At 41.7% G+C, this 26,006-nt stretch overlaps 1 protein-coding gene across 1 annotated transcript; it reads right to left on the bottom strand.

Annotated features, from left to right (window-relative positions):
• Nucleotides 1–6,439: 6,439 nt before the first annotated feature.
• Nucleotides 6,440–7,244, bottom strand: LOC141648687 (germin-like protein). Its single transcript, XM_074457409.1, has 2 exons — nt 7,118–7,244; nt 6,440–6,998 (listed from the first exon to the last, which is right to left on the bottom strand). The coding sequence occupies exons 1-2, from the start codon at nt 7,242–7,244 to the stop codon at nt 6,442–6,444; spliced, it is 684 nt and encodes a 227-aa protein (XP_074313510.1). The 3' UTR covers nt 6,440–6,441.
• Nucleotides 7,245–26,006: the final 18,762 nt, after the last annotated feature.

Raw genomic sequence — 26,006 nt, forward strand, 5'->3', positions numbered from 1 at the left:
ATCGACTTAACATCCATAGGAAATTATTTTTTGTAAATGGCTCCACTCAACGTAAATGGTGGGATTTGAAATCACAACCATGTTACAGACTTACAGAAAAGCAGGCCTTATCGATCAAGTAGCGGCTTATCCTCCAATTTTACAATAAAATGAAAAATTTCTGACATAGAGTCATAGACCATTGACGAAAAATAGTTCAATTAGTCTTGCTTAAGACTTAGATTATCCGTCTTATTAGTAAGACGGGTTATTTTGATACCATATTGTGCTATATGGGCCGTCTTCTAGAAAATGGATAACATAGTGTCATTAGTTAGATAATTATAGGCTAGGCAGCACCAAAACGGACACAGACACGTGATACAACATTCCATGAAATTTAGGACACGTGATACAACATTCCATTAAATCAAGGTGTAAACAAATTCCATGATTTTATCAAACTACTATAATTAATTTTTTTTTTGTCAAGAAATTAGTAATAACTGTTTATAGTTTAGTTTTGTACATAAGTAATAAGTATACATCAAATCATTCTCTCTTGAGATGTTCCGAGATGAAGGATGAGACCGTATACCAAGTCTGAGTTGGCAAGGATGGATATTATTGATTACAATCCTCTATTTACTAAAAGAACTAGTTTGAATGCCCGTGCGTTGCAACAGGGTAATTAACTTATTTATAATGCAAAAAAAAAAACGTTATAAGGGTTTAATGTTTACATTGTTTAATGATTTGTTTACATGTTATTAAATTATCTTTTTCAAAAAAATAAAAGATTAATATATACGTGGGTTAACTCTTATTTATAATCATATAATCACCCCATCTTATACTAATTTTTCGATGTGGGACAATTCTACTATTTATAAGTAATATATTCACCAAACTTGGATTATTTTTCTGATGTGGGACAATTCTACTATTTATACGTAGTATATATTCATCAAATCTGCATTGTTTTTCAATGTGGGACAAATAACATTCTCAGAATTACACCATCTTTTTTGCACTTAATTCGACATCCAACAAGATCCCGAATACCGAACACGGACAATTGCTACTCATTATATCTAATAGTTATTATATTTAAATTTAAGAATATGATCAAGTTCTCTCCATTAATATTTGTACGTTGTTTTTCTTCAATTTTTTTTTATCATAATTGAGATACGAAAATTTCCCGTTGTACCCCTTAATTTTGTCAGTTTTTCATGTTACCCCTACTTTTAAGAATCTGCCTATGGTACCCTTGAGGTTCCATTTTTTTGCCCATGGTACCCCATAATGTAAATGTTGTTAAATGGACGTTAAGTTTGATGATGTGACAATAAAATAACAATTAAAAAATAATACCCCCTTTATTGTTTTATTGATACGGATATCTCCCTCTTTTAAATGAAAATTTAATTAACTATATCATTATAATATTGGAAATTTCTCATGGTAACTTTGATAGATTACACATGATACCCCTAATTTTAAGTTTCTACAAATGGTACCCATGTGTTCACTTTTTTCTTTCCTAGAATACCATTTGACAACTTCCGTCATAACGCCATTACTCCTATGACTTGTGACGCCTTTTTCTTTTGTTATCTATTACACAAACACTTCATCATCTAATTCCTAAATCCATATTTTATTTAATAAACTAACATTTAATACCTAAATAACAAAACACAAATAACATGGCATGCTCAATTACTCATCTAGTTACTCATAGGAGTAACGACCTTATGGAAAAAGTAAACACAAGGGTATTATATGTAGAAACTTAAAATTAAGGGTATTATGTGTAATCTACCAAAATTCGAGGGTGCCAAGAAAAATTTCCGTTACAATATTGACCATTTTATCGCTCTTTCTCCCACCTAAAAAAATGTTACAACTTTAAAACTTAACATTTAATTCAACATTATGTTTAAAGTCTCTTATATAATAAGTATACTTTGAGAGATTCAATATATTTGGGGTAATAATACCTAAGTTCCAAGGATAAATCCTATCTATAATCATGGGATCATCCCACCTTATGATAATATTCTGATGTGAGACAATTCAACTATTTATACGTACTATATATTTATCACACCTACATTATTTTTCAATGTGAGACAAATAACATATTTAAAAATACACCATATTTTTTGAACCTAATTCGACATCTAACCCAATTTAATAATAAGCAAATACTATATTATCTATTAATATTCATACGTTTGTTTTCTATTTTTTTTTTATCATAATTAAAATATGTGCAAATGATATGAACCTATACTCTAATAATTTAATTTTTTTTAACGCAATTCTAATTATATTATTTAAACGTATTATATTTATTGTTCAATGTGGGCCATATAAAATCTATAGGTAGAAAATATAATGATATAAACTTTTAAGATTTTGGGTTAATGCCTAAGTTTCAAGGATGCCTCCTATTTATAATCATAGAATCACCCACCTTATACTATATTTCGATGTGGGAAAATTCTATTTTTTATATGTAGTATATTTGTCACACCTATATTATTTTTCAATGTGGGACATATAACATACTATGAAATACACCATCTTTAATATGTGCAAATTATATGAAATCTATATATACTCTAATGATAGCATTTCTTACCATGAATCTAATAATATTATTTTCATAATTTTTTTACCGAGATTATTTTGCCAAATGAAATGTAAAAGTTTTTATATAAAAATTAGAAACACCACTTGAATATAAAATAAGAAATACAGAATATATATTATAATAACTAAAAGATTTCCAAAGATTAACTTAGGTTAGAAATCATTATTGTAGAGACAGTAATACAAACTCTTTTAAGAGCTCTCTCTAACAATATTTAAGAGAATCAAAAGATTTTGGGTTATGACTTCTATTTATAATCATAAGATCACCCTGCCTTATGGTAATCTTTCTGGGACAATTCTAATATTTATACATAGTATATTCACCATACTTACATTATTTTTTAATGTAGGACAAATAACATACTAATTACACCATTTTTTTCGCACCTGCTTTGACATCAACCCGATTTAATAATAAGAAAATACAATACAATCTACACTCTAATGATAACATTTTTTTGTCACAATCTAATTATATAATTTTCATACGATACTTTTTTGTCAAATGAAATATAAAGTTTTTATATCAAAATTATAAACATCATTTTAATATAATATAGAAAATGTATATATATGGGACAGTTCTATTATTTATACATAATATATTCATCACACCTACAATATTTTTCAATGTGGGACATATAACATACTAAAGAGTACATATTTTTTATATCAAAAAATTTTGGGTTAATACCTAAGTTTCAAGAATGTCTCCTATTTATATTTATAGAATCACCCTACCGTATACTATTCTTTCTATGTGAGATACATAATTTAATTATTTAGACGTAGTATGTTCATCATGCCTACATTATTTTTCAATGTGAAAGATATAACATACCAAGAAGTACATGTCTCTTCTTAAAAAAACCATTATTGTATAGTATTATTTTTTTTGAAGGTAAAACCACTTAGTCTCGATCATTAGATATGGATTTCTACATCGTACATATAACGACTCATTAACGCTCTATTACTACATTCAGAAGACAACCGTTAGTAAAATATTTAGTTTTGTACTGTGTCAGGAGACTATCATTAGTAAAACCTTTAATTTTGTATTTTTTTATTTTCTTGTTCATGTTCTTAACTCTTTCTCGGGTAGTTCCCACCGATTTCCACTTTAATTTTTTACATCAGATCATATCGTAGATAATGATAGAAAATCTTAAGTGCTCTTTAAAACAATATTTATGAGACTCAAAAAATTTTGGGTGAATACATAAGTTCCAAATATGCCTCTTATTTATAATCATAAGATCACATCACCTTAAACTAATCTTTCGATGTGGACAATTCTACTATTTATATGTAGTATATTCACCACACCTACGTTATTTTCCAATGTGGGACAAAACATACTAAAAATTACACAATTTTACATAATAAGAAGTTTTAATATGTGCAAATAATATGAAATCTATACTCTAATGATAACATTATTTACCATGAAGCTAATTATATTATTTTAATAATTTTTTTAACGATACTTTTTTGCCAAGTGAAATGTAAAAGTTTGATATAAAAATTGGAAATATCACTTGAATATAATTTAGGAAATATATATATTATAATAATTAAAAGATTTTCCACTTTATTTTTTACATCAAAAATTATTATTTATGATACTTTCCTAAATTGATTTTTGATATTGTGAACGCTCTCAGATCGCTCGAAAAAACTCTCTCTTATATATATATAATATATAGATAGGTGAATTTTTTTTTCCCGCCTAAACCATATTTCCTAAAATGAAGTTTAGTATTTTTAGCATATATTATAGGTGTGGTAGGTTATTAATGACACAATCTTTTAAATTTAATATTTGAAACATTCCATATTTCACATTTTGCATAAATATTTTACATTTTGCATAAATTTATCTCCATTCTCATATGATAAAAAAATTGTATACTTTTTTTTTTTAAAATAATTGTACGATGAAAATTCATTGACTTTTATTGATAAGAAGTAGAGCTGGCCATCAGGACGGGCTGACCCGGCCCGACCCTGGCCCGGCCTAGCCCGTTATTTTATGCTACCTGGCCTGACCCGGCCCGGCCCGGCCTTAGCCCGCCGTTAACCCTGGCCTGTCCCGAGTCCTGAAATTTCAGCCCGGCCCGCTCTTAGCCTGCCTCTGGTCCTGGCCCGGGCCAAGCATATCCCAGCTCGGCCCGGCCAAGCCTGCCTCTTCTCCCTGGCCTGGGCCGGGTTTGACCCGGAGAGCCCGACCCACCCCCTAGCCAGCCCGGCCCGATCCTAGCCCGGCTCGAGTACAGGTCTAATAAGAAGTTGCACAAAAATTGTTAATAATAAAAAGATTCTAAAAATAACATTATTAGTTTCTCGGTAAAAGAAGATGAAAAACATAAAAAATAACTAAGTTATCAATTTAAATCCATAAATAATACGTAGTGCACTAAAAATTAAAATTTTATAAATACCGTGCATATATTGCACGTGATCTAAACTAGTAAAGTAAGAGAAGAAGAGAGAAAAAAAAAAGAAAAAAGCCCGGACTGTGGAATAAGTGTTGTAAGATAGGCCCAATAAAAAAGACCGGCCCAGGTAATATGGGCGGCATAAGAAAACAACTTTCCATAAACCATTGACAGCTCGCATCAGTCCGTTATAATCCGAATTCCGAACACAAAATTACCGCGTTGTTCCGTTCATATAATTACCTTTCTTAATCTCCCACTTTCCTAATTTCATTCATCTTTCACTTGAATTTGTTTACACCTTGATCAACAAGTAAGTAGTAACCCTAATTTCCTACCTTCATCTTCTCTGATTCTCTTCCCTTCAATTTTCCCCAAATCCAATCTTCATTACAATACATTATTACTTGAGTAGTTATATTATCACCACAATGACGAAATCAGCTGCGAAATCGAAAGCCGGGTACATTGATTACTTCCCTGGGGAGCCTCTAAGAAAGGTTGCTCACCGTTCTGTTTGCTCCTCCAAGACTGTGCTCCCACTCAAACGCCAGCGTGCTGTTGCAAGGAAATCTATACCGCCGAGAAAACTCAGTCTTAAGAAGAAACCAACAGCAAGATGGTCTTCCAATTACTTTGTTTCGCTTTCTGTCTCTGACGAAGATCAATCTTCTGCTTCTGAGTCGGATTCCAGTGCGATGAGTTGCTGTTCGTCAGAGGCTTCTAATGTTCCTAATTGGTCTTCCAGTTATTCTGTTTCAGTTTCGGACGAAGACTACCACAATTATCAATGCTCTTCTCCTTTGTATGAGCAACCGACTGTCTATGTCCTCTGCAAACTTGTTAACGGTGTTCTTGTTAGGGTTTAATTAATTTCATGGATATTATTATACATTTATGTAAATTGCTGAATTATGCCCTAATTGAATACGATTATGCCCTAATTGTTTGGGTTTACCCTTGTTTTTAGGATTTATGCCCTAATTTTGTATGTGTATGCAATCTAGTGTAATAGCAGCAGCCTAATTGTGATTATTGTTATTGCTACACACTGAAATTAAATTCCATTTACTTTAATTGGGCGTTGTCTATGTTGTTCGATCCAGATTTTGTATTAATTAATTGTCTGAATTGTATGATCATTTAATTTGTTGCTAATTGAAATAATAAACTCATATTAATCCGAATTTCATTGATGTTTGCCTAAATAATCTTAGTCTAATTAAAACAATACAATCAATTGCATTAGAATGTGAAAGAAATAATTTTAACATGAATTACAAATCGGTATCATACATTAAATAATAGTAGAGTTAAACATATGCTAAGTAGTCGAGTCATCAGTCTTCGTTAATTAGGCCGCCATGAAGAACTTGGATTGAAGATACTTAACAAGGCCAGCGTCAAGCTGGAAAGCCTTGGACAGAACATCAACAGAAATAAGTGGGTCGGAACCAAACACCGCGTTAGGAATAGTTACCACACCCGGGTTTTGGCTACTCAACCCAGAGAAGGCAACTGCAGGGGTTTTGCCAATGTTAAGCTGAAAGTGAATAAGGCCTTGTGGGAAGACAAACACGTCACCCTTGTTAAGCACCTTTGTGAACAACTTGTTGCCTCCATTGGCCTGGTTTGAGGTGACAAAACCCACGTAGATAGTACCCTCCATGACCGTGAAAACCTCTGTGGCGCGAGGGTGAGTGTGGGGTGAAATGAGCCCGTATGGTGCAAAGTCAAGCCTAGCAATGGATATGCCAAGGGTGTTGAGTCCGGCGAGGTTCATTGGGTTTACTAGAGTCACGCCGGATCCAAGCCTGTTGTTAGTGTTGGCCGGAACGTCTAGCCCTTTGAACAAAAAGTCATCGGCTGTCGCCTCATTTGGGTTCTTGCATAAGAGTCCATTTACAATCACTAGAAAAAGTAAACAACAATGTCAGTTATATTATCGACACAAATATTTGGAAATAAGATTATTTGGAATCAGTAAACACAAATTCAACCGATATAAATATTTGAAGATAGATTATTACCTGCTTTATTCGGGTCATTTGTTGCGACACAAAAGTCTTGTAGTTGAGTGGGATCAGTAGCACAAGCAAGTGATATAAGTGCAACGAGACAAGTAAATGCTGAAATTATACGATTTTGAGGTGCCATTCTTCCCAAATTAAATTATACGGTAGTTGTTTTGGTAGTGTTTATGTAAGTTGTTATATTATCGAAATTTGAGAGTTGATACTACTGTAAGAAGTTGAATAATCTGTATTTATAGTTTGAGATGTTAACTATTGAGGAATTGAACTGGTCGCAAAGTGATTAAAGTCGAATTACCGTGTGAAAAAACGTATACGGAGTACTTCGTTCATTATTTTTTGGTCTTTGATGACGAAGTGAATTGATTTACTTATAGTAGGTAATGACTAATGACTATACGGAATGAAGAAAATGTTAATTAATTAACACATGACTTGACTAATTCTTCTACGTACATTATTTTTTTTTTTTGATTTGGACATTATTGTTACTATGGTATATGATCCTCATTCCTCTCTCGTGGATTTGAGGACTTGTTCTACAAGAAAGAAAAATAAGTCTACTCACCTCCATTTCGGTCAATAGTTTACACTTTTCTCTTTAAGGTATGTTTAATGTTGTTCCGGGTGTAATTCCAGAGCAAGTATTGTTACCACCCGTGGTTTGTAGAATGATGTCTTGAGTTGAATCCTTCTTGCCTTAATCGTTCCTCTCGGCCTCTCCTGCAACAATAAACGAACTGAGGGCTTGACTTTGTGCCAAGCGTACTCACTCCGACGCTCAAGTCAGTAAACTTAAAGGATTAAGTTGTGTTACTTGGCTAAGTATGTATTGTAGAGAGATAAGGAAGATATTACCAGATGAATAGTGTATTTAGGTTAAGTTGTGGATCCTTTCCTCAATGAGGATTGAGGAGTATTTATAGGCTTTCACCTTTTGTCACGTAGTGGCCAAGTGGCCAAGTGGCTAGCAGGTGGAAAGACCGTTATACCCTCGGCCGATGGAACCATGGCAGGCCGGCCGAGGGGCTTTGGATATGAGTACGCGGATATGTGTCCCGGCTGGCTAGTTGCCTGGCCGAGACCCAAGAGACAGGCCGATGGGCTGCATCGGCTAGGCTGTCTAAGTCGTTGACTTGCTGTGGATATCTTTGACCTTGCTCGATATGTTGACTTGGTCAGCGGTGCAGAATATGCCCCATCAATTTGCCCCCAGCGTAGTCTATGCCGTGGTATGGGCTCCGATGTATGTTTGAGCGTATATTCTGCGCAAGTAATTTTGCAAAATTTTGTTCCATCGGCTTCTTCTATTGCTCCGGCCTCTTCTACCTTGGCTCGATTCTGCTTAGGCCGTACCATATCCCCCCTCCACATGGATGTGTAAAGGGCATCCGATGTGGAAAAGAAGGTGACGCTGGCCGAGACCAGGGTATAGAGTGCCGGTTGTTTTTGATTGCCCCCGGCCGGTGCTACCTAGCTTGGTTGATTATGTGGCCGGCGGAGAACAGGTGCTTGGGAATTCGTTGAGGAAGGTGAATAGGCAAGGAGGTATGAATAAGCGTGTTGAAGACGCTTGGTCACTGTTGCATTGATTGACGTTCGACTGTTGCAACGATTGACATTCCATGGTTGCATGTCCGACACGTGTCTGCCCGCTAATTGGCTGACGCTTCATGGGCTGTGCCCTGATTGGTCCTTTTTCATGGGCTTTTCCCTATAAATAGGGCAGTTAGTCCGTGAAATTGGCCACCAATTTCATTCTCTCCAAAATTTTCTTCTCTCTAAACTTTTAAGGGCTTCTTTGTCTTCTAATTTTCAGAGTTGTAACTCCGGCGAGTGTTTTTTTTCAAGGTAAACAAACAAACTTTCCAACTTTTTAACTTTGTAAGTTTTTGCTGTAAACATGTCTTCTGCTGGTGCCGGTACTAGTCAACCGACGCCGGGGGGCCCTAGGTCTCCTTCTCCTGAAGTTGATCCTCAAATTTTGGAGGAATGGGAGGATGAAGATGATGTTGATGATGACTTTGGTGATGATGCTGAAAAGGCTCGTCCTAATGAGGGGAGGCAGTACGTTATGGATCACGGCGACGCCTGTAAGGTCCGCCTTGACCGTGCTTGGACCCATAAGCTCGCCAGTTGTTCCGGCGAGACATTTTTCGAGGGCCATTTCTTCTTTGGCAGGGAATACAAAATTGTTATCCCTGAGGAGGGTCAGGCCGTCTGTTGCCCTCCACCGGGCTACACCGGCGTATACATGCGGCACTTGGAGTACGGGCTCCGGTTTTCGCTGAATGAGTACGTTATGGCTATCATTAGAGCCATGAACGTTGCCCTTGCCCAATTGCACCCGTTGGCAATGAGGACCATAGTCGGTTTTGTCTGGCTGTGTCTCTTCAAGGGAGAGGCCCCAACGGTGAATTTATTCCGCCGGCTTCATCATCTCCGGCCATCAATATCTGGCCGTGTCGGATGGTACAGTGTGCAAATGGAGCAGGGTTATGTCTCTGTTGACAAACTTACTTCTTGCAAGGATTGGAGAGATCGGTGGGTGTACGTTAAGGTGCCGGATGACTATCCGCTGCCCCGCTCCTTCCAGCACCAAGTTAATTTGCGGTGTGAGACTAAGGCGGAGCGTGACAGATGGGTCTCATACAAAAAGCCCAAGATGGATGCCAGCAGGGTCTACCTTAAGGAGGATGAGAAGCTGGCGATGAGGCTTTTTGAGGCGGATAAGAGTGGGGTGCCGAGAAGATGGATTCCCCCAACGCAGATCATTCTTCAGGATGAGCCGCTCTGCTATGTCGGCCTCATACCGGCCCTGGCACAGGGTGAGTGGGGTCGGTGTGAGGCCCATCACCGCTCTCAAAGTTCCTGTTTGAACTTCGATTTATTTCTTCTACTTAAATTTTGCTTTGTTTCCTTCGCAGACTACTTTGGACCGGACCTGTCTGAGGATATCCTCCGGCGAATGGGGCTGCACAAAGATAAAACCGTTGCTAACTTGCATCCCAAGGCTCTAACCCATGACCGCAGGACGTCGCCGAATGATCTCATGGATCAGCAGCTGAAAAGCTTGAATGTGGTGGAGTCCCAGGCGAAGGTTGTTAGTAACATGCCGCGCCGTACGCGAAAAACAAAGTCTTCGGCGACGGTGGCGTCGACATCAGCTCCACCTTCCATCCCCCCTGTTCAGAAGGAGACGGTGGAGATCGTCGATATCACCGATGGAGGGGACTCTGATGAGGAGGGATCTCCCCTTGTCCGTAAGAGAAAGGAGACAGCCTCTACTGCTGCGGTTTCTTCTGCTGCCGGCAAGGAAATGCGTCCTCCGGCCAAGAAGGCCAAGCACGGTACGGATCTATCCTGTGGCTCAGATTTTAGCCGGTTCATTATGCTTTTGATGACAGGCTTTTTGGTATGTCTATACATGTTGACACTGATGCTTTCATTAACTTTTGTAGATCAGCCGCTGTCGGCCGCCGCTCTTATTGGGCAGCAAGTGGGGGAGAACCCCGTGCAGGCTGGTGATCAAAACGTCATCATTGAGCCTTCATCCCAGAAGGCTTCTCCCTCCCAGCTACAGGCTGGTGATCAAAACGTCACCACGGACTCCTCATCCCAGAAGGTTTCCCCCTCCCAGCTTGTAGCGGAAAGCGCGAGGTTGATCAAGAGGCTGGCGAGGTGGAACGAGCTGGCCGGTGCTCATATTATAGAGCAGGAGAAAGCCGTGGCTCAATCCGCTTTTGAGCTTAATGCCACTAAGAAGGTGGCCGTGAAGGCGAAGCTGGATCTCCTCAATGAGCAGAGGCTTAGGGGGATCGAGAAAGCGCTCTTGGCCGAGAGAAAACTCGGGGAGGACCGAAAAGGAGGTCCTTGCCGAGAGAGCCAAGGCGAGGAGCTGCTTTGTGGCCGAAGTTGCAAAGTCTTTGGCGAAGTGTGACCTTGTTCGAGGCACGCCGACCTTTATTTCCAAGCAGAGGAATGAATTCGGGGGACCGGTTTCGAGATCCGGGGAAGGTGATTCGGAGCAAGGAGGCCATCATCGACAAAAGGAGGAGGACATTGAGATGCTCCAAACCGTCATGCTCCCTAACATGTGCGCCGAATTCGGGATCCGGCCGAGATCCGCCGGGGAAGTGATTGGGAGCTCTTCCCTCTTGATGGTTCCTTCCGTGGGGCAAATTTAATGAGCTGTTTGACGACAAGCTCGAAACTAAGGAGGCGGCCGTGGCGGAGAAGGCCAAAGAGGCGGTGAGGGTGAAGGTAGAGAAAGAGGCGGCCGCGGAGGAAGCAGCTCTTGCTGAGAAGGCTAAGGCGGCCAAGGAGGAAGCCGAGAGGGCAGGGGGCATTTGAGGCCGCCGAGGCTAAGGCCGAGGCCGCTGAAGCCGAGGCCGCTAGGAAAAGCTATTTGGGTTGCCCATCGAAGAAGATCTTGCTACCGCCGCCGATGGCAAGCAAACAACGAGACATAGGGAGACGGGCGGTTGTCACCGGGCTCACCCGGCGTTTCGGATGGCTTCAGCTGTTCGGGAGCCAACTATTAAGCCCCTCCTCCCTGCCATCTTTTGGTGCTCCAAATGACATACTTGTAACTTTTTGCTTTTCTTTTCCCTGTACTTGTATAACTTTGGTAGGTTGTGTTTTGGCTTATCCCTATGGGGACGGCCGTCGTCTGCATTCTCCTCGCTTGTAACCTGTTATTTCTTTTAATAAGAGTTCGTTTCTTCCGCCTCCGGCTTTGGCCGAGGTCTTTACCTTATTTCTTTTTCTTGCACTAATAGTTGAGCGTCTCAGCTGTATTTAGCGTTTTTACTTTGCCTCTGGTTTGGCCGAGGTCTTTTCTCGTCTTCGTCTGAGTTGTCTTCTTACGCTATTAATTGAGCGTCTCTTTTGCTCCCGCCTCGGCCTGGCCGAGGCAGTCTAGAGTGCGTACCTCAATTGTGTTTAACGCTTCCAAGGCATTTTGATCGTTTCAGTGAGTATCAGCTGCGCGGGTCGTGACCGTCGCGGTGTCTGCTTCCTGAGGGTGACTGCCGCTCTTGTCGGTATGACAGTGTGAGCCGGCGTCCGCTTGCTGACAGAGACTGCCGTGGCGTCTACCACTTGGAGTGACTGCGACGGCGTCACACCTCTTGGGGTGACTGCCGTGGCGTCTACTACTTGGGGTGACTGCGACGGCGCCTGCTTCTTGATGGAGACTGCCGTGACGTCTACCACTTGGAGTGACTGCGACGGCGTCACACCTCTTGGGGTGACTGCCGTGGCGTCTACTACTTGGGGTGACTGCGACGGCGCCTGCTTCTTGATGGAGACTACCGCTCTTGTCGGTATGACAGTGTGAGCCGGCGTCTGCTTGCTGATAGAGACTGCCGCTCTTGTCGGTATGACAGTGTGAGCCGGCGTCCGCTTGCTGACAGAGACTGCCGTGTGTGGACAGCGGGCCGCCCACGGGGGCGCTTGGTGAGAAACGAAACACAAGCGTTTGCATTTTGTATGGAGTCGCCACCAATTTTTATGGGAAATTGGAACCGTTCGAATACCTCGTGTCATGTCAAGACACAAAGTAGTGACATGAACACTAAGCAATCGTTACCCTTAGCATTCTATGTCTAGAATGACTCTCGTGGATGCCAATGAACACGGGTGCTCACGGAGATCTGGAGTAAGGGGTGAGGGTACGTATTAGGAAGCTCTTTTGATCGAACACCTAATCCCGCCCGCCTCGATAGCGGCCTCTACTAATGATTAGGGAAGTTATTCGTACTTGATATATCGTCGGCTATATGCATGCAATGCAACATCCATAGATTAATCCTAGCATGTGAGAATTTAACTAAGTCGGTGAACAATTAATTAGCATGCAATTAATGTCGAAGTTGGATTTAAGTTCAATTATATGTGAAAACATACAAGAAATAGGATAAATACAATAAAAGAAAATTACAATAATTACATTGGAATAGGCGATTTATGTCGAAAATACCTTTAAAACGGATAATTTGATAAAAAAGGAATACAAGAATAAAAATAAAAAGAATCAAATAAATTAACGAACAGGAATTAGCGTGATAATACGGATATTAGTTAATTAATACGTAGCCTAATTAATTACGTCAAGGCAGAAAAGGAGTTCAGAGGCGTAACCCATCTCGAACAGCGCAGCAGATCGCGCCCTCGGAAGAGGCGCGACAGACGCGCGTCTGTTTCCAAGGGTGAGTTCTGGCCGTAGAAGCCGAATCGCAAACCGTTAATGTCGATTGGTAAATTTAATGATTGATTGATAATATTTACTCGGATGAAAGTGATTAATAGGTTATTTGACATATGAATGGGTCATAAAAGCAGTAAAGCATGAATGAGACGGATGCAAACGAATTAATTACATGATGGAACGATGTTAATGAATGAGTCCTCTATTGAAATCGATTAACTAGTCTAAACATGATGATATATGACGAATATAATAATAAACGGATGAAAACTATATCAAAGACGAATTCCAGAAACTCAATATGAACAAATTGAATCTCTACAACCCGGAATTGAATTTAATGACGAAAACCCGCAAATATTGGATTATTTGGGATTTAAGTCGGATTTATGATGATAAAAACATATTAATGAATGATGAATTATAAGATACAATATACATGTGAATTATCAGTGATGATTATATCAAAGAATTAACGGACAAACAAATAACAAATAAAAAGAAGCGAATTACAGAGGACGAGGAAGAAGAAAAGAAGCGAGAATCGCGGCAGCCTCACGAAGAGGCGCAGCAGAAGCGCGCTCCTTCGAAGAGGCGCAGCAGTTGCTGCGTCTTTTCTCGACGGTCAGTCTTCTGAAAATCCGTAAAAAGGGTTTTTAAGACGGTTTTAGAAATCGGTTTTAATGGTGTTTTCGACGTAAATCTTACAATGATGATACAATAATAAAATACAATAAATAAAAGAGAGATTATACACCCTCAGACTTACATGTTGACGAAACGAGAAGGACTAAGATATCGATTAGTGATGCTCGACGCGAATGCAAAGAGAGTGCCCTCGTGAGAGGAAAACGATTGATTAATTAAGGTTGATTATTGGTGTAGTTGGTCAAATTGGTCGGTCATGCAACGGAGAGGCTGGTACCCGGAAGATCCGAGCTTACGTGGTCGGAAGTCCAAGCACGTAGGCGCCAATTAGTAAGAACGAAGTCTAGAATGCAAAGGGAGAAGAGAAGGGCGGACACTCGCGTGAGAAATATGAGGAGCGAAGGCTCCTATTTATACTAATCACGCGACGGAATATGGTAAGACTAGGATACGGAAGGAAAGATCCGGAAATAACCGACTTAGGTTAAAACACGGAAACTTGGACAAAAAGAAAGCCCTGGGAAAAGGCGCAGCAGGTGCTGCGTCCCTTGGAAGAGGCGCAAAGACTTCCGCGTCCTTTCCCGGGTAGGTTCCTCTGCGCGTAGAAAACGCGTTTGACAGCCTGTCGTATTTTAGGCATAACTTTCTCTACAAGACTCGGATTAAGGTGATTTCGGTGGCGTTGGAAAGCTAAAAGAAAGATCTAGAACTTTCTATGAAATAGGCCTGACCCAAAAAATCCGTTATGACCTCGTAAAACGGGCCTAAAGTTTGGGTTGTCATTTTAGCTAAATGAAATGCACATTTTGTAATGTAAACTTTAAGATTAGACTAATGAGGTAACATGAGACTCAAAATGAGATATAATCTCAACATTTTATGACATCCCAACCTTAGGTAGACAAGCACATTGCTTTGACTCGGGATTTGACGGTTTTAGGAAGTGAAGACGGTTTTTGACCCGGACTCCAAATGTACTCTAATTACTGCCAAAACGACCGTAATGACGCGTAGATGACAACTAAGAGGTAGACATTAATGTTTGAGCAATCACTTGACGATAATCTTACGAACTGTCACAAATCGTTCCGCGTATCAAACATGCGGCCCAATCATCACCGGGTGGTTTGCGAGGGGTGCAGAAACGAGGTGTCTACATAGCCCCCACTTTGACTGAGGCTTGGACAAAGCGAAAGTCAAAGTATAGCCATCAGGTCAATCGAAGATTACAACCTGACGACTATGGCGACGCGAGGCGGCTCAAGGGGTCTGAGCCAAGGACCTATCGTCGGGAACATTTTAGAGTCTGTCGACTATCGGGGAGGGTCGTTTAAAGTCCATTAGACTACGTAAGGAGGCTCGCCAGCCATAAGAGGAGACCATACCTGAGACTTCTTTCTCGAGATGCTTCCGGAGGTGCGTAGGAGCTAAGGTTAAGCGTAGGAGCTAAGGGTAAGACCTAAAGGATATATAGGGATTGTGCTAGGGTATGGGGCCCTAAAGGAAAGCATCGACGGGAAGGAGGCCTAAAAGTAAGTTCAACTTAAGGGGTAACCAAGGTTTGGGTATAGGAACTCTAAGGAAGTGATGATCCTAAAGGAATATGATCCTAAGGGGTATAAGTATATGAACTTTATGGATTTTGGGAACTTAAAAAGAAGCTATGTGTGCGAACCTGGGTATATGAACCTAAAAGGACGGCTGGTATGGGAACTTAAAGGCTTGTGAACCTAAGAGGATTTGGGATCCTAGGGTTAAGTTTAGGAACTACTGGGTTACTAATTGTTGTTTTGGACACATGCATCCAAGCTTTCTGAGGTATGAGAACTCCAAAAGGATTTATGGGTTTATGAACCTAAGGTCGTTGGTGTGGGAGCTTAAAGGTTTATGAACCTAAAGGAATGGGGATCCTAGGGAGCTTAAAGGTTTATGAACCTAAAGGAGGCCATTTTGGGATCTAAGAATCTAGGGGTAAGAATCCTAACTTTGGGTTTACGAACCTAAGGAAGGAGGCACTGGTTTGGGAACTTCTGGAGAACAACACCATTGCCGAACTCCGTGAGGAAACAATAATATTGAGAGGGTAGCAGGACGTCGGTAGAAACTGCTGGGGAATCTGCTTGCGTTGGTCTCAAGCGAACTCTGGCAAAAACTCGAGGTTGAATCTGCTTGTGTCGGTCTCAAGCGAACTCTTGTTGGGGAATATATTGACGATTAGGAACATCTTGATCGCCATGGAATAAATCTTGAGTGAGCAACATCAGTAAAAATATCTGCTACTGGGACAAATATTTTGACGACTAGGAACATCTTGATCGTCATGGAATAAATCTTGAGTGAGCAATACTGTAAAATACTGCTGCACTGGGGACAAATATTTTGACGACTAGGAACATCTTGATCGTCATGGAAGAAATCTTGAGTGAGCAAATCGCAAAATATTTCTGCTACTGGGAGAATGAAGACTTGGGTGAAGCCCCAGTTGGAGTGAGCACTGCTTCTGATACTTACCTGCATGGATATTAGCCACACAAGAATGCAATCTAATATGCAAATAGAACATAAACACATATGCACGTAAGCAATTATCACATGGACCTCGAATGAGGAGACACATAGGTTTTGTAAAAGTTGTTTATTCAAAACTTGCTCAAATAAATTTGTCGTTTGTAATGCGTTATGCATATTCAAATGGGCTTTAGAAATAGTTCTTGACATGACACATACCATATATGGACGTGATGCGAAATGTAGACTTAGATTTGACGTGACACAGGGATGACTCTGACAGACTTTATTTAAGTATGCGCAACCCCTAGCCAAGTGTGGGTGACAATGCGTATCGATTCCAAAGGTAGAAGAATTGCAAGAATGATGAAGGCATATAAAGGCAAGGCATGAGCCATGGATCATCTGTCTACTAGGACTTCTTTCACCACCGTTTGCTGTAAAAGAGACCCCTCTTGAGGCACGATAACTTGAAGAATCGATCTAAGACCTTTGTCATTGTCCGGACCGAGTACTAGCTAGACTTAGAGGAACAAAGGAAGGGTGGCATCTTGGAAGAGAAGCCCCCAGGATGAGAAGATGACTCTGGACTTTTGGTAAAAAAGAGACTGGGCGACAATAAGGAGCCCCCAGTATAGAGGTGTTGGTTATTGATGGTTGAGGTGGTTGATAATTGAGATTGAAAGTTGGAAGTGGGGATGGTTGTGTCCTTGAGGACTGCCTACGTATTCACGTAAAGTGAAATCAAACCAGATCGTAGTTCTGAGGTTTGGTTAATTTTGTTTGGGTGTTGTGGTTGTATCCTTCTTGGGTAAGAAAGGACTGCCTACGTATCCACCTGAAAAGGTGAAATCAAACCAGATCGTAGTTCAGGTGTGTGCCTAAGCTATGTTGTTAGGACCTTAAAGTGCAGGGGTCACAAGGGTAATATTCCTTTGGTGACTCGAAGAATCGATTTGAGATAACTCCCTTTGATGATAGACCAAAGAGGTGTAATTAAGTTTGTAAAAATTTCCTTGTCATGTGAGCACACATAGTGGACCCTAAGGATGATATGGGTATGTCCCGTCCTAGGTAGCAAAGTATTTGAAGACTCCGTGTATGGGTCAAGGTGAAACTGGATTGGATATTTGGAATGTGGAGCTTGGTAATAAAAGGCTTTGATGAACAAATCTCTGGAGCTTGATTTTGTGGAGTTAAGGCTTGATGAGGTTATGGCTTGTAATGTGGCTTGGAAATGGAGTCTCTTGGCTTGATGTAGCCTGAGCACATAAAGGTAGGTTAAAATGACGTGGGATCAAGTTTCCATGTCTTGGCCCTAAAGGATGGGTATACTTGACAAGCTTTAGAGGATTCTCAAAATTCCTAACTATCTCCCTGTAACGGTCTCGAGAAGGACTTAGGGTGTGTGATGTGTGAAAGGCTAAGTGGGGGTGCTAGATGACCATCTTGATCGATGTCTCCGATTCTACCTAGACTTCAGCAGCATTCTGTATAGCATTTGATTCCAGGCTTGTTCTTGATTCAGACTTGGATTCTTGGTCTAGGGTATATCTTGGGTTACTGCTCAGATTTTTGATCAGGTTTTGAAGGATAACGTTGTCGTTGGATATTGACATGCTTGATCAAACTTTGTTCTTTTGACTCTTTCATCTTGGATATTGCTCTTAGTCATTTCTCTTGATTGAGCCTTTTGTCTTTGATCATGGCTCGTATCATCTTGGACTTTCTTGTTACCATGTATTTGGGTCAGACTAGCACCTTTGGCGTGAAATGGGTTGTTCTTTTAGTAACACGGGTTGTTTATTGTGGGGAATGGGCTTGCCTTCCGTCATGGATTGTCAACGAGGGAGACGGTCTGGATTTGTCCTAGAATCTCTTGAGATATGCTCGTCCTAGACTAGGGTTATGTTGTGGTTTCTATTGCCAGACAGGGAATAGGTAAGAAAAGAACACGGAGTTTCCGGTCCTCTACAACTTAGAATGGAACATCATATAAGTGCACTCACATTGACTTGGCACGTGTTGTTATTGTCATTTTAAAAACAGTCTCAAACCAATTCTTGTTGTCACAGGAAAAGGGTAAAGGAAGAGACAGGATAGAATATGTGGATTGAAAAGTGTATTTTTATTGAAATGGATAATAAATGTATTAACATAGACTCGAGAAGACATGTGACTCGTGGGACAGCCCCCAGGTTGTCACTAGAAACGGAAATGGACACGAAGAAAGTTACTAGAACAAATATGAGATAGAAAGCCTAAGACTCGGACTCGGACTCGGACTTTGACTCGATCCTAGAACTAGACTCGTAATCATCGGCCCACGCTTGAACATTTTCTCTTCCAGCAACGGGCTTCGACATTTGACTTTGAGCATTCACCCATTTGAGCACCCCATCCTCATCATTAGGAATATTGGAAGGATAATAGTCAAGAAGAGTTTCTTGATAAGTGGTATATCCATGAGGATTGCCTAAGTTGCCTTGTGGGCTAAAGTTTGAGAAGGACAACTTCCCCGTCTTCGATCATATCCTGAATGACATGTTTTAATTTGTAACATTTCTCTGTATCATGCCCTTTGCCTCTATGGTACTCGCAGTACGAATTCTCATCCCAGAATTTGGATTTCCTTTCGGGTTCGGGAGTAGGTCCTATAGGCTTCAACATTCGTTGTTCCATGAGTCTCTGAAGGGCATCAGTGTATGTAATACCAATGTTGGTAAATTCCCTAGGAGATGTGCCTTTATTTTCGGAAGCCTTTGTGAATGACCTTGAAGGGTTGTTAGGTTTCTTCGACGAAGGATCCATGAGGATGCCTTTATTAATTTTGATTCCTGGATGAGAAGAAATAAGAATAGGTTGCCCACTCGTTGCTTTAGGATTATTAAGTTGAGGGTTTGTCTGGACACTTTTCATTTCGAGAGGTTGGGCATCAAGCTTCTTACCCATTTCAGCAAACTGTTTCTCCATCTTGGAAAGCCGAGAGCTTAGGCTATCAATAGCTCCTTCTATTTTGGAAAATTTGTTGTTGAAGGCCATGGAAAGCATGAGCATTCCACTTTGGATATCTTCGTCTTCGAGGACATTGATTTCCCCACTACCATGAGGAGCGAGGAGGTGAGAACAGTCTAGGGATGATTCTTCGTCATGTTTAATGATATTAGACCCAAGAGGGTCGATCTTCTTGGATTTCTTGGCGGAAGGTGGCTTAGGAAGCTTGCCCTCTTCGATCATATCTTCGATGGTGTGTTTCAAGAGAAAACACTCTTCGATATCATGACCTCTACCTTGGTGATATAAGCAGTATTTGTTGCCCTTCCAGAGGTTCACTTGTTTCTCTAAAGGTGGATCCGGAGTCGGTCCTATTGGATGCAGCATGCCTTGGGCAGAGAGTCTCTTCAAAGCATCGGCATAAGACATGCCTAAATCGGTAAGCACCCTTTGACGCCTCCCAGGTTTCCTTTCAGCTATTTTCGACTTTCTAGGACGATGGTTATTGCAAGAGGTAAGTTTTGGATGACCTAGACTAGAGGTTTCTCTAGTTGGGATGTTCTTTTCCACCATTCCATTCTCGAGGGTGAGGACGCGAATGCTCAAATTTTCCAGTGTAGCTTGAACTCGTAGGACCATGGCATAAACTTCTTGAAGAGACACGGTGATTGTGGCTTGAACTCCTTCGTGACCTTGCTGACTGACGGAGCTTGCCAGATTCCTACTCGACAGAAATGACGCGCATTACAACTTGATTTGACATGGGATCACGCATACTAAGGCAACAAACAAAGGAAGGGATAGGATGACAAATCTAGACTTGACTTGTGAACTCGTGAAATGTCGTGAGCAACATCTCGTGTTTGGACTCACGGTGTTTGACCTTGACCTTTAGACTCGAGTGTTGACTTTGACGGAGTGACATTTATACAGTTGACCTTATTGACGGGATTGATGACACGTGTTGATTCTGGACTCGAGGTTTACTTATAGGTGTTAAGAAGACTGTTGTAGTTTAGACTCAAATATGAGGCCCATTGAGACTCGTGTATTGAGCCTCGAAACGTGTGACTCGATGTGTCGAAAATGCTTAGATCCTAACTGAATTGGGGTAGGGAGTCCAAAATGACGGCGTGACGCCTTAGGACTTGACTTGAATTTTGAAGAGACCCAAAATGTAAAGGAAGACGGGTTTATGACTTGACAGAGTTCCGACTAGGACATAGTCGGTTTGAACTTTGACTCTAACTTAGCCCAATTGAATTTACATATTTACATGTTGGAAAATATTTTGATCAAAATCTTTTTTTTTTTTTTTTGGTTTTTTTTTTTTTTTTTTTTTTTTTTTTTTTTTTAAACGTTTTTTTTTTGGACTCTTTTTTTTGTTGTTTTAAAATGGGTTTTAGGCCCGACGTTTGACTCGACAATACGGACAGAGTTTTGACCGGATTTTGTGCTAATTGAATGGCCTATTTCGAAATTCTTGTTTAAAAAAAAAAAAAGGGTTTTGATTTTTGAAAATTCGTCATGGTTTTGTTTAGAAATGGTGATCACGTAAGGTACAAACATATATACAAGCATTATAACGGGATGCTGAGTGCATTTAAAAGGGTTTTGGTTTAAAGGGTGGGTTGCCATACCGAACCATCAAACCCGAAGTCTGTGGAGAGGCTCGTGCCAAACAAGAGTAAGGCCGATTCCTAGTCCATTTCCTCAAGTAGTGAAGGCCTTTGATACAAACAAGAGTAAGCATCATGGTATGGATGACGTCAATCGCTATCCATCCTTAGGCCCCAAATAAGAATTAGGACCGTTTAGACGGGACGATTGGTCGAATGGGTTGGGTTGGGCCTAGGAAGGCCGAATGAAACGGTCTAGGAAGACCGAGTTATGAAAACCGACAATTGTCTTGTACAAACTTATTCCCTAACCTTGTTCAAGTTTCACCCTTAGCTACACGTAAGTGTATTATCCCCAGCGGAGTCGCCAAACTGTGGACAGCGGGCCGCCCACGGGGGCGCTTGGTGAGAAACGAAACACAAGCGTTTGCATTTTGTATGGAGTCGCCACCAATTTTTATGGGAAATTGGAACCGTTCGAATACCTCGTGTCATGTCAAGACACAAAGTAGTGACATGAACACTAAGCAATCGTTACCCTTAGCATTCTATGTCTAGAATGACTCTCGTGGATGCCAATGAACACGGGTGCTCACGGAGATCTGGAGTAAGGGGTGAGGGTACGTATTAGGAAGCTCTTTTGATCGAACACCTAATCCCGCCCGCCTCGATAGCGGCCTCTACTAATGATTAGGGAAGTTATTCGTACTCGATATATCGTCGGTTATATGCATGCAATGCAACAACCATTAGATTAATCCTAACATGTGAAGAATTAACTAAGTCGGTGAAACACGTAATTAGCATACAATTGGGTCGAAGTAGGATTTAACGTTGATTTACATGTGAAAACATACAAGAAATAGGATAAATACAATAAAAGAAAATTACAATAATTACATTGGAATAGGCGATTTATGTCGAAAATACCTTTAAAACGGATAATTTGATAAAAAAGGAATACAAGAATAAAAATAAAAAGAATCAAATAAATTAACGAACAGGAATTAGCGTGATAATACGGATATTAGTTAATTAATACGTAGCCTAATTAATTACGTCAAGGCAGAAAAGGAGTTGAGGCGTAACCCATCTCGAACAAGCAAGAGAGCGCGCCCTCGGAAGAGGCGCAGCAGACGCTGCGTCTGTTCCAAGGGTGAGTTCTGGCTGTGAAGCCGGAACTGCAAACCGTTAATGTCGATTGGTAAATTTAATGATTGATTGATAATATTTACTCGGATGAAAGTGATTAATAGGTTATTTGACATATGAATGGGTCATAAAAGCAGTAAAGCATGAATGAGACGGATGCAAACGAATTAATTACATGATGGAACGATGTTAATGAATGAGTCCTCTATTGAAATCGATTAACTAGTCTAAACATGATGATATATGACGAATATAATAATAAACGGATGAAAACTATATCAAAGACGAATTCCAGAAACTCAATATGAACAAATTGAATCTCTACAACCCGGAATTGAATTTAATGACGAAAACCCGCAAATATTGGATTATTTGGGATTTAAGTCGGATTTATGATGATAAAAACATATTAATGAATGATGAATTATAAGATACAATATACATGTGAATTATCAGTGATGATTATATCAAAGAATTAACGGACAAACAAATAACAAATAAAAAGAAGCGAATTACAGAGGACGAGGAAGAAGAAAAGAAGCAGGAACTGCGGCAGCCTCACGAAGAGGCGCAGCAGGAACTGCGCTCCTTCGAAGAGGCGCAGCAGTTGCTGCGTCTTTTCTCGACGGTCAGTCTTCTGAAAATCCGTAAAAAGGGTTTTTAAGACGGTTTTAGAAATCGGTTTTAATGGTGTTTTCGACGTAAATCTTACAATGATGATACAATAATAAAATACAATAAATAAAAGAGAGATTATACACCCTCAGACTTACATGTTGACGAAACGAGAAGGACTAAGATATCGATTAGTGATGCTCGACGCGAATGCAAAGAGAGTGCCCTCGTGAGAGGAAAACGATTGATTAATTAAGGTTGATTATTGGTGTAGTTGGTCAAATTGGTCGGTCATGCAACGGAGAGGCTGGTACCCGGAAAGATCCGAGCTTACGTGGTCGGAAGTCCAAGCACGTAGGCGCCAATTAGTAAGAACGAAGTCTAGAATGCAAAGGGAGAAGAGAAGGGCGGACACTCGCGTGAGAAATATGAGGAGCGAAGGCTCCTATTTATACTAATCACGCGACGGAATATGGTAAGACTAGGATACGGAAGGAAAGATCCGGAAATAACCGACTTAGGTTAAAACACGGAAACTTGGACAAAAAGAAAGCCCTGGGAAAAGGCGCAGCAGGTGCTGCGTCCCTTGGAAAGAGGCAAAGACTTGTCGCGTCCTTTCCGGTAGGTTCCTCTCGCGCGTAGAAAACGCGTTTGACAGCCTGTCGTATTTTAGGCATAACTTTCTCTACAAGACTCGGATTAAGGTGATTTCGGTGGCGTTGGAAAGCTAAAAGAAAGATCTAGAACTTTCTATGAAATAGGCCTGACCCAAAAAATCCGTTATGACCTCGTAAAACGGGCCTAAAGTTTGGGTTGTCATTTTAGCTAAATGAAATGCACATTTTGTAATGTAAACTTTAAGATTAGACTAATGAGGTAACATGAGACTCAAAATGAGATATAATCTCAACATTTTATGACATCCCAACCTTAGGTAGACAAGCACATTGCTTTGACTCGGGATTTGACGGTTTTAGGAAGTGAAGACGGTTTTTGACCCGGACTCCAAATGTACTCTAATTACTGCCAAAACGACCGTAATGACGCGTAGATGACAACTAAGAGGTAGACATTAATGTTTGAGCAATCACTTGACGATAATCTTACGAACTGTCACAAATCGTTCCGCGTATCAAACATGCGGCCCAATCATCACCGGGTGGTTTGCGAGGGGTGCAGAAACGAGGTGTCTACACCGTGGCGTCTACCACTTGGAGTGACTGCGACGGCGTCACACCTCTTGGGGTGACTGCCGTGGCGTCTACTACTTGGGGTGACTGCGACGGCGCCGCTTGTCGACGAGAGATCGCCGTGGCGTCTACCACTTGGAGTGATGCGACGGCGTCACACCTCTTGGGGTGATCGCCATGGCGTCTACTACTTGGGGTGACTGCGACGGCGCCTGCTTCTTGATGGAGAGGCTGCCGTGGCGTCTACCACTTGGAGTGACTGCGACGGCGTCACACCTCTTGGGGTGACTGCCGTGGCGTCTACTACTTGGGGTGACTGCGACGGCGCCTGCTTCTTGATGGAGACTACCGCTCTTGTCGGTATGACAATGTGAGCCGGCGTCGCTGGCGATAGAGACCGCCGCTCTTGTCGGTATGATGATGTGAGCCGGCGTCGCTACTTTCTAGCGACCGTGGGAAAATGAACATTTTGATGGAAGACTTGGACGATTTTTCATTTAGATAAAAACATGCGTCGGGGTGCCCACAGCTGTTTTGGACACCTCCGTCGCTACAAAAATTACACCCGAGATTACCAGCATCCTAATGGCTCATCAAAGGCACACCTTCCCAGTCAGCCGCTAGTTGCATCCATGAGGTCGCCCTCCTGTTGTAAGGATGAACTTTTCCCTTTCTCTGATTTCTTTGCCACTTTGAGGGATTGCATGTTGCATCCTCTGGCAGCTATCTGGACGTTGACCACCTCGTCCTTCTCATCCTTGGAGACGAGCTTATGCGCTTCCCCCCGGTCCGAGACATACATCAGTGTTAGGGCCCGGATGGACATTACTGCGTCGGCCTCGCTCAGAGTGACTCGGCCTATGAGAACGTTGTAGGCGGACGAGCCGTCAATGACCACGAACTCAGCTAGGACATTCTTGGCCGCATTCCCTTGGCCGAACATCATCGGCAGTCTGATTGACCCGAGTGGTACCAGGCCGGCCCCAGAGAAGCTGTACAGTGGATTGGTGCAGGGGCTTAAGTCCTTGACTTTCAGACCGAGGCTGAGGAAGCACTCCCTGAACATGATGTTCGTGTAGGCACCTGTGTCTATCAGGCACCTCTTGACCAGGTGGTTGGATATGTCCAAATTGACTACAAGTGGGTCGCTGTGAGGAGAGATGACTCCCTCGTAGTCCTTTCTCCCAATAGTCATATCGGGGATGTTGGAAGCGGGGATCGCTGTGTTGGGCACAAAGTTGATGGCCTGATATAGCTCGTTCAGGTGCCGTTTGTACCCATGAGCGGACCCTCCGTTCTCGTTGCCCCCGATGACAACATGGATCACTCCTATCCGTTCAAGACGGATTTCCTATCGAACGCCGGCGTCGAGTCTTTTGGCCTTTGGCAACGTACTTGCCGAGGCTCCCCTTCCGGATCAGCTATTCAATGGCATTCTTCGATGCCGCGAGTTGTCGATAAGGTGACCGGTGTGGCCGTGGTACTCACAAGATCTTGGCTCGTGTCACCGTCTCCCTTCGGCTTGGGGGGCCTTTCCCACTTCTGGCCCTCGTTTTTGCTCAGGGCGAAGACCTCGGCGGCTGATACGACGAGAGGGGTTTTATCATTATACCGCCTCTGGTGGTACGTTCCCGAACTCCACCCGGCGCCCGTCGAGTCCTGTTTCCTGGCAGATTTATCAGACCGTGACCTATTATTGTCACGGCGTCGTTCATCGGACCGTGACCCATTGTTGTCACGGCGTCTTCCATCCGGGTCGTCCTCCGGCGCTCTTCTTTTCGAGTGCCCGGCCTCGCCGGGGCCTACCTGTGTCTTGTGGTAGTCCTCCACCTTAATGGCTTGATCGGCCATCTTTCTGGCGGAGTCTAGTCTCTGGCCGCCGCACTTGATGAGCTCATTTTTCAAGTCTCCTCTTGGGAGACCTTTCATCGCGCAAGGCGGCTGGGTTC

The sequence above is a fragment of the Silene latifolia genome, chromosome 3, assembly GCF_048544455.1.
Source record: "Silene latifolia isolate original U9 population chromosome 3, ASM4854445v1, whole genome shotgun sequence".
Classification (NCBI taxonomy): Eukaryota; Viridiplantae; Streptophyta; class Magnoliopsida; order Caryophyllales; family Caryophyllaceae; genus Silene; species Silene latifolia.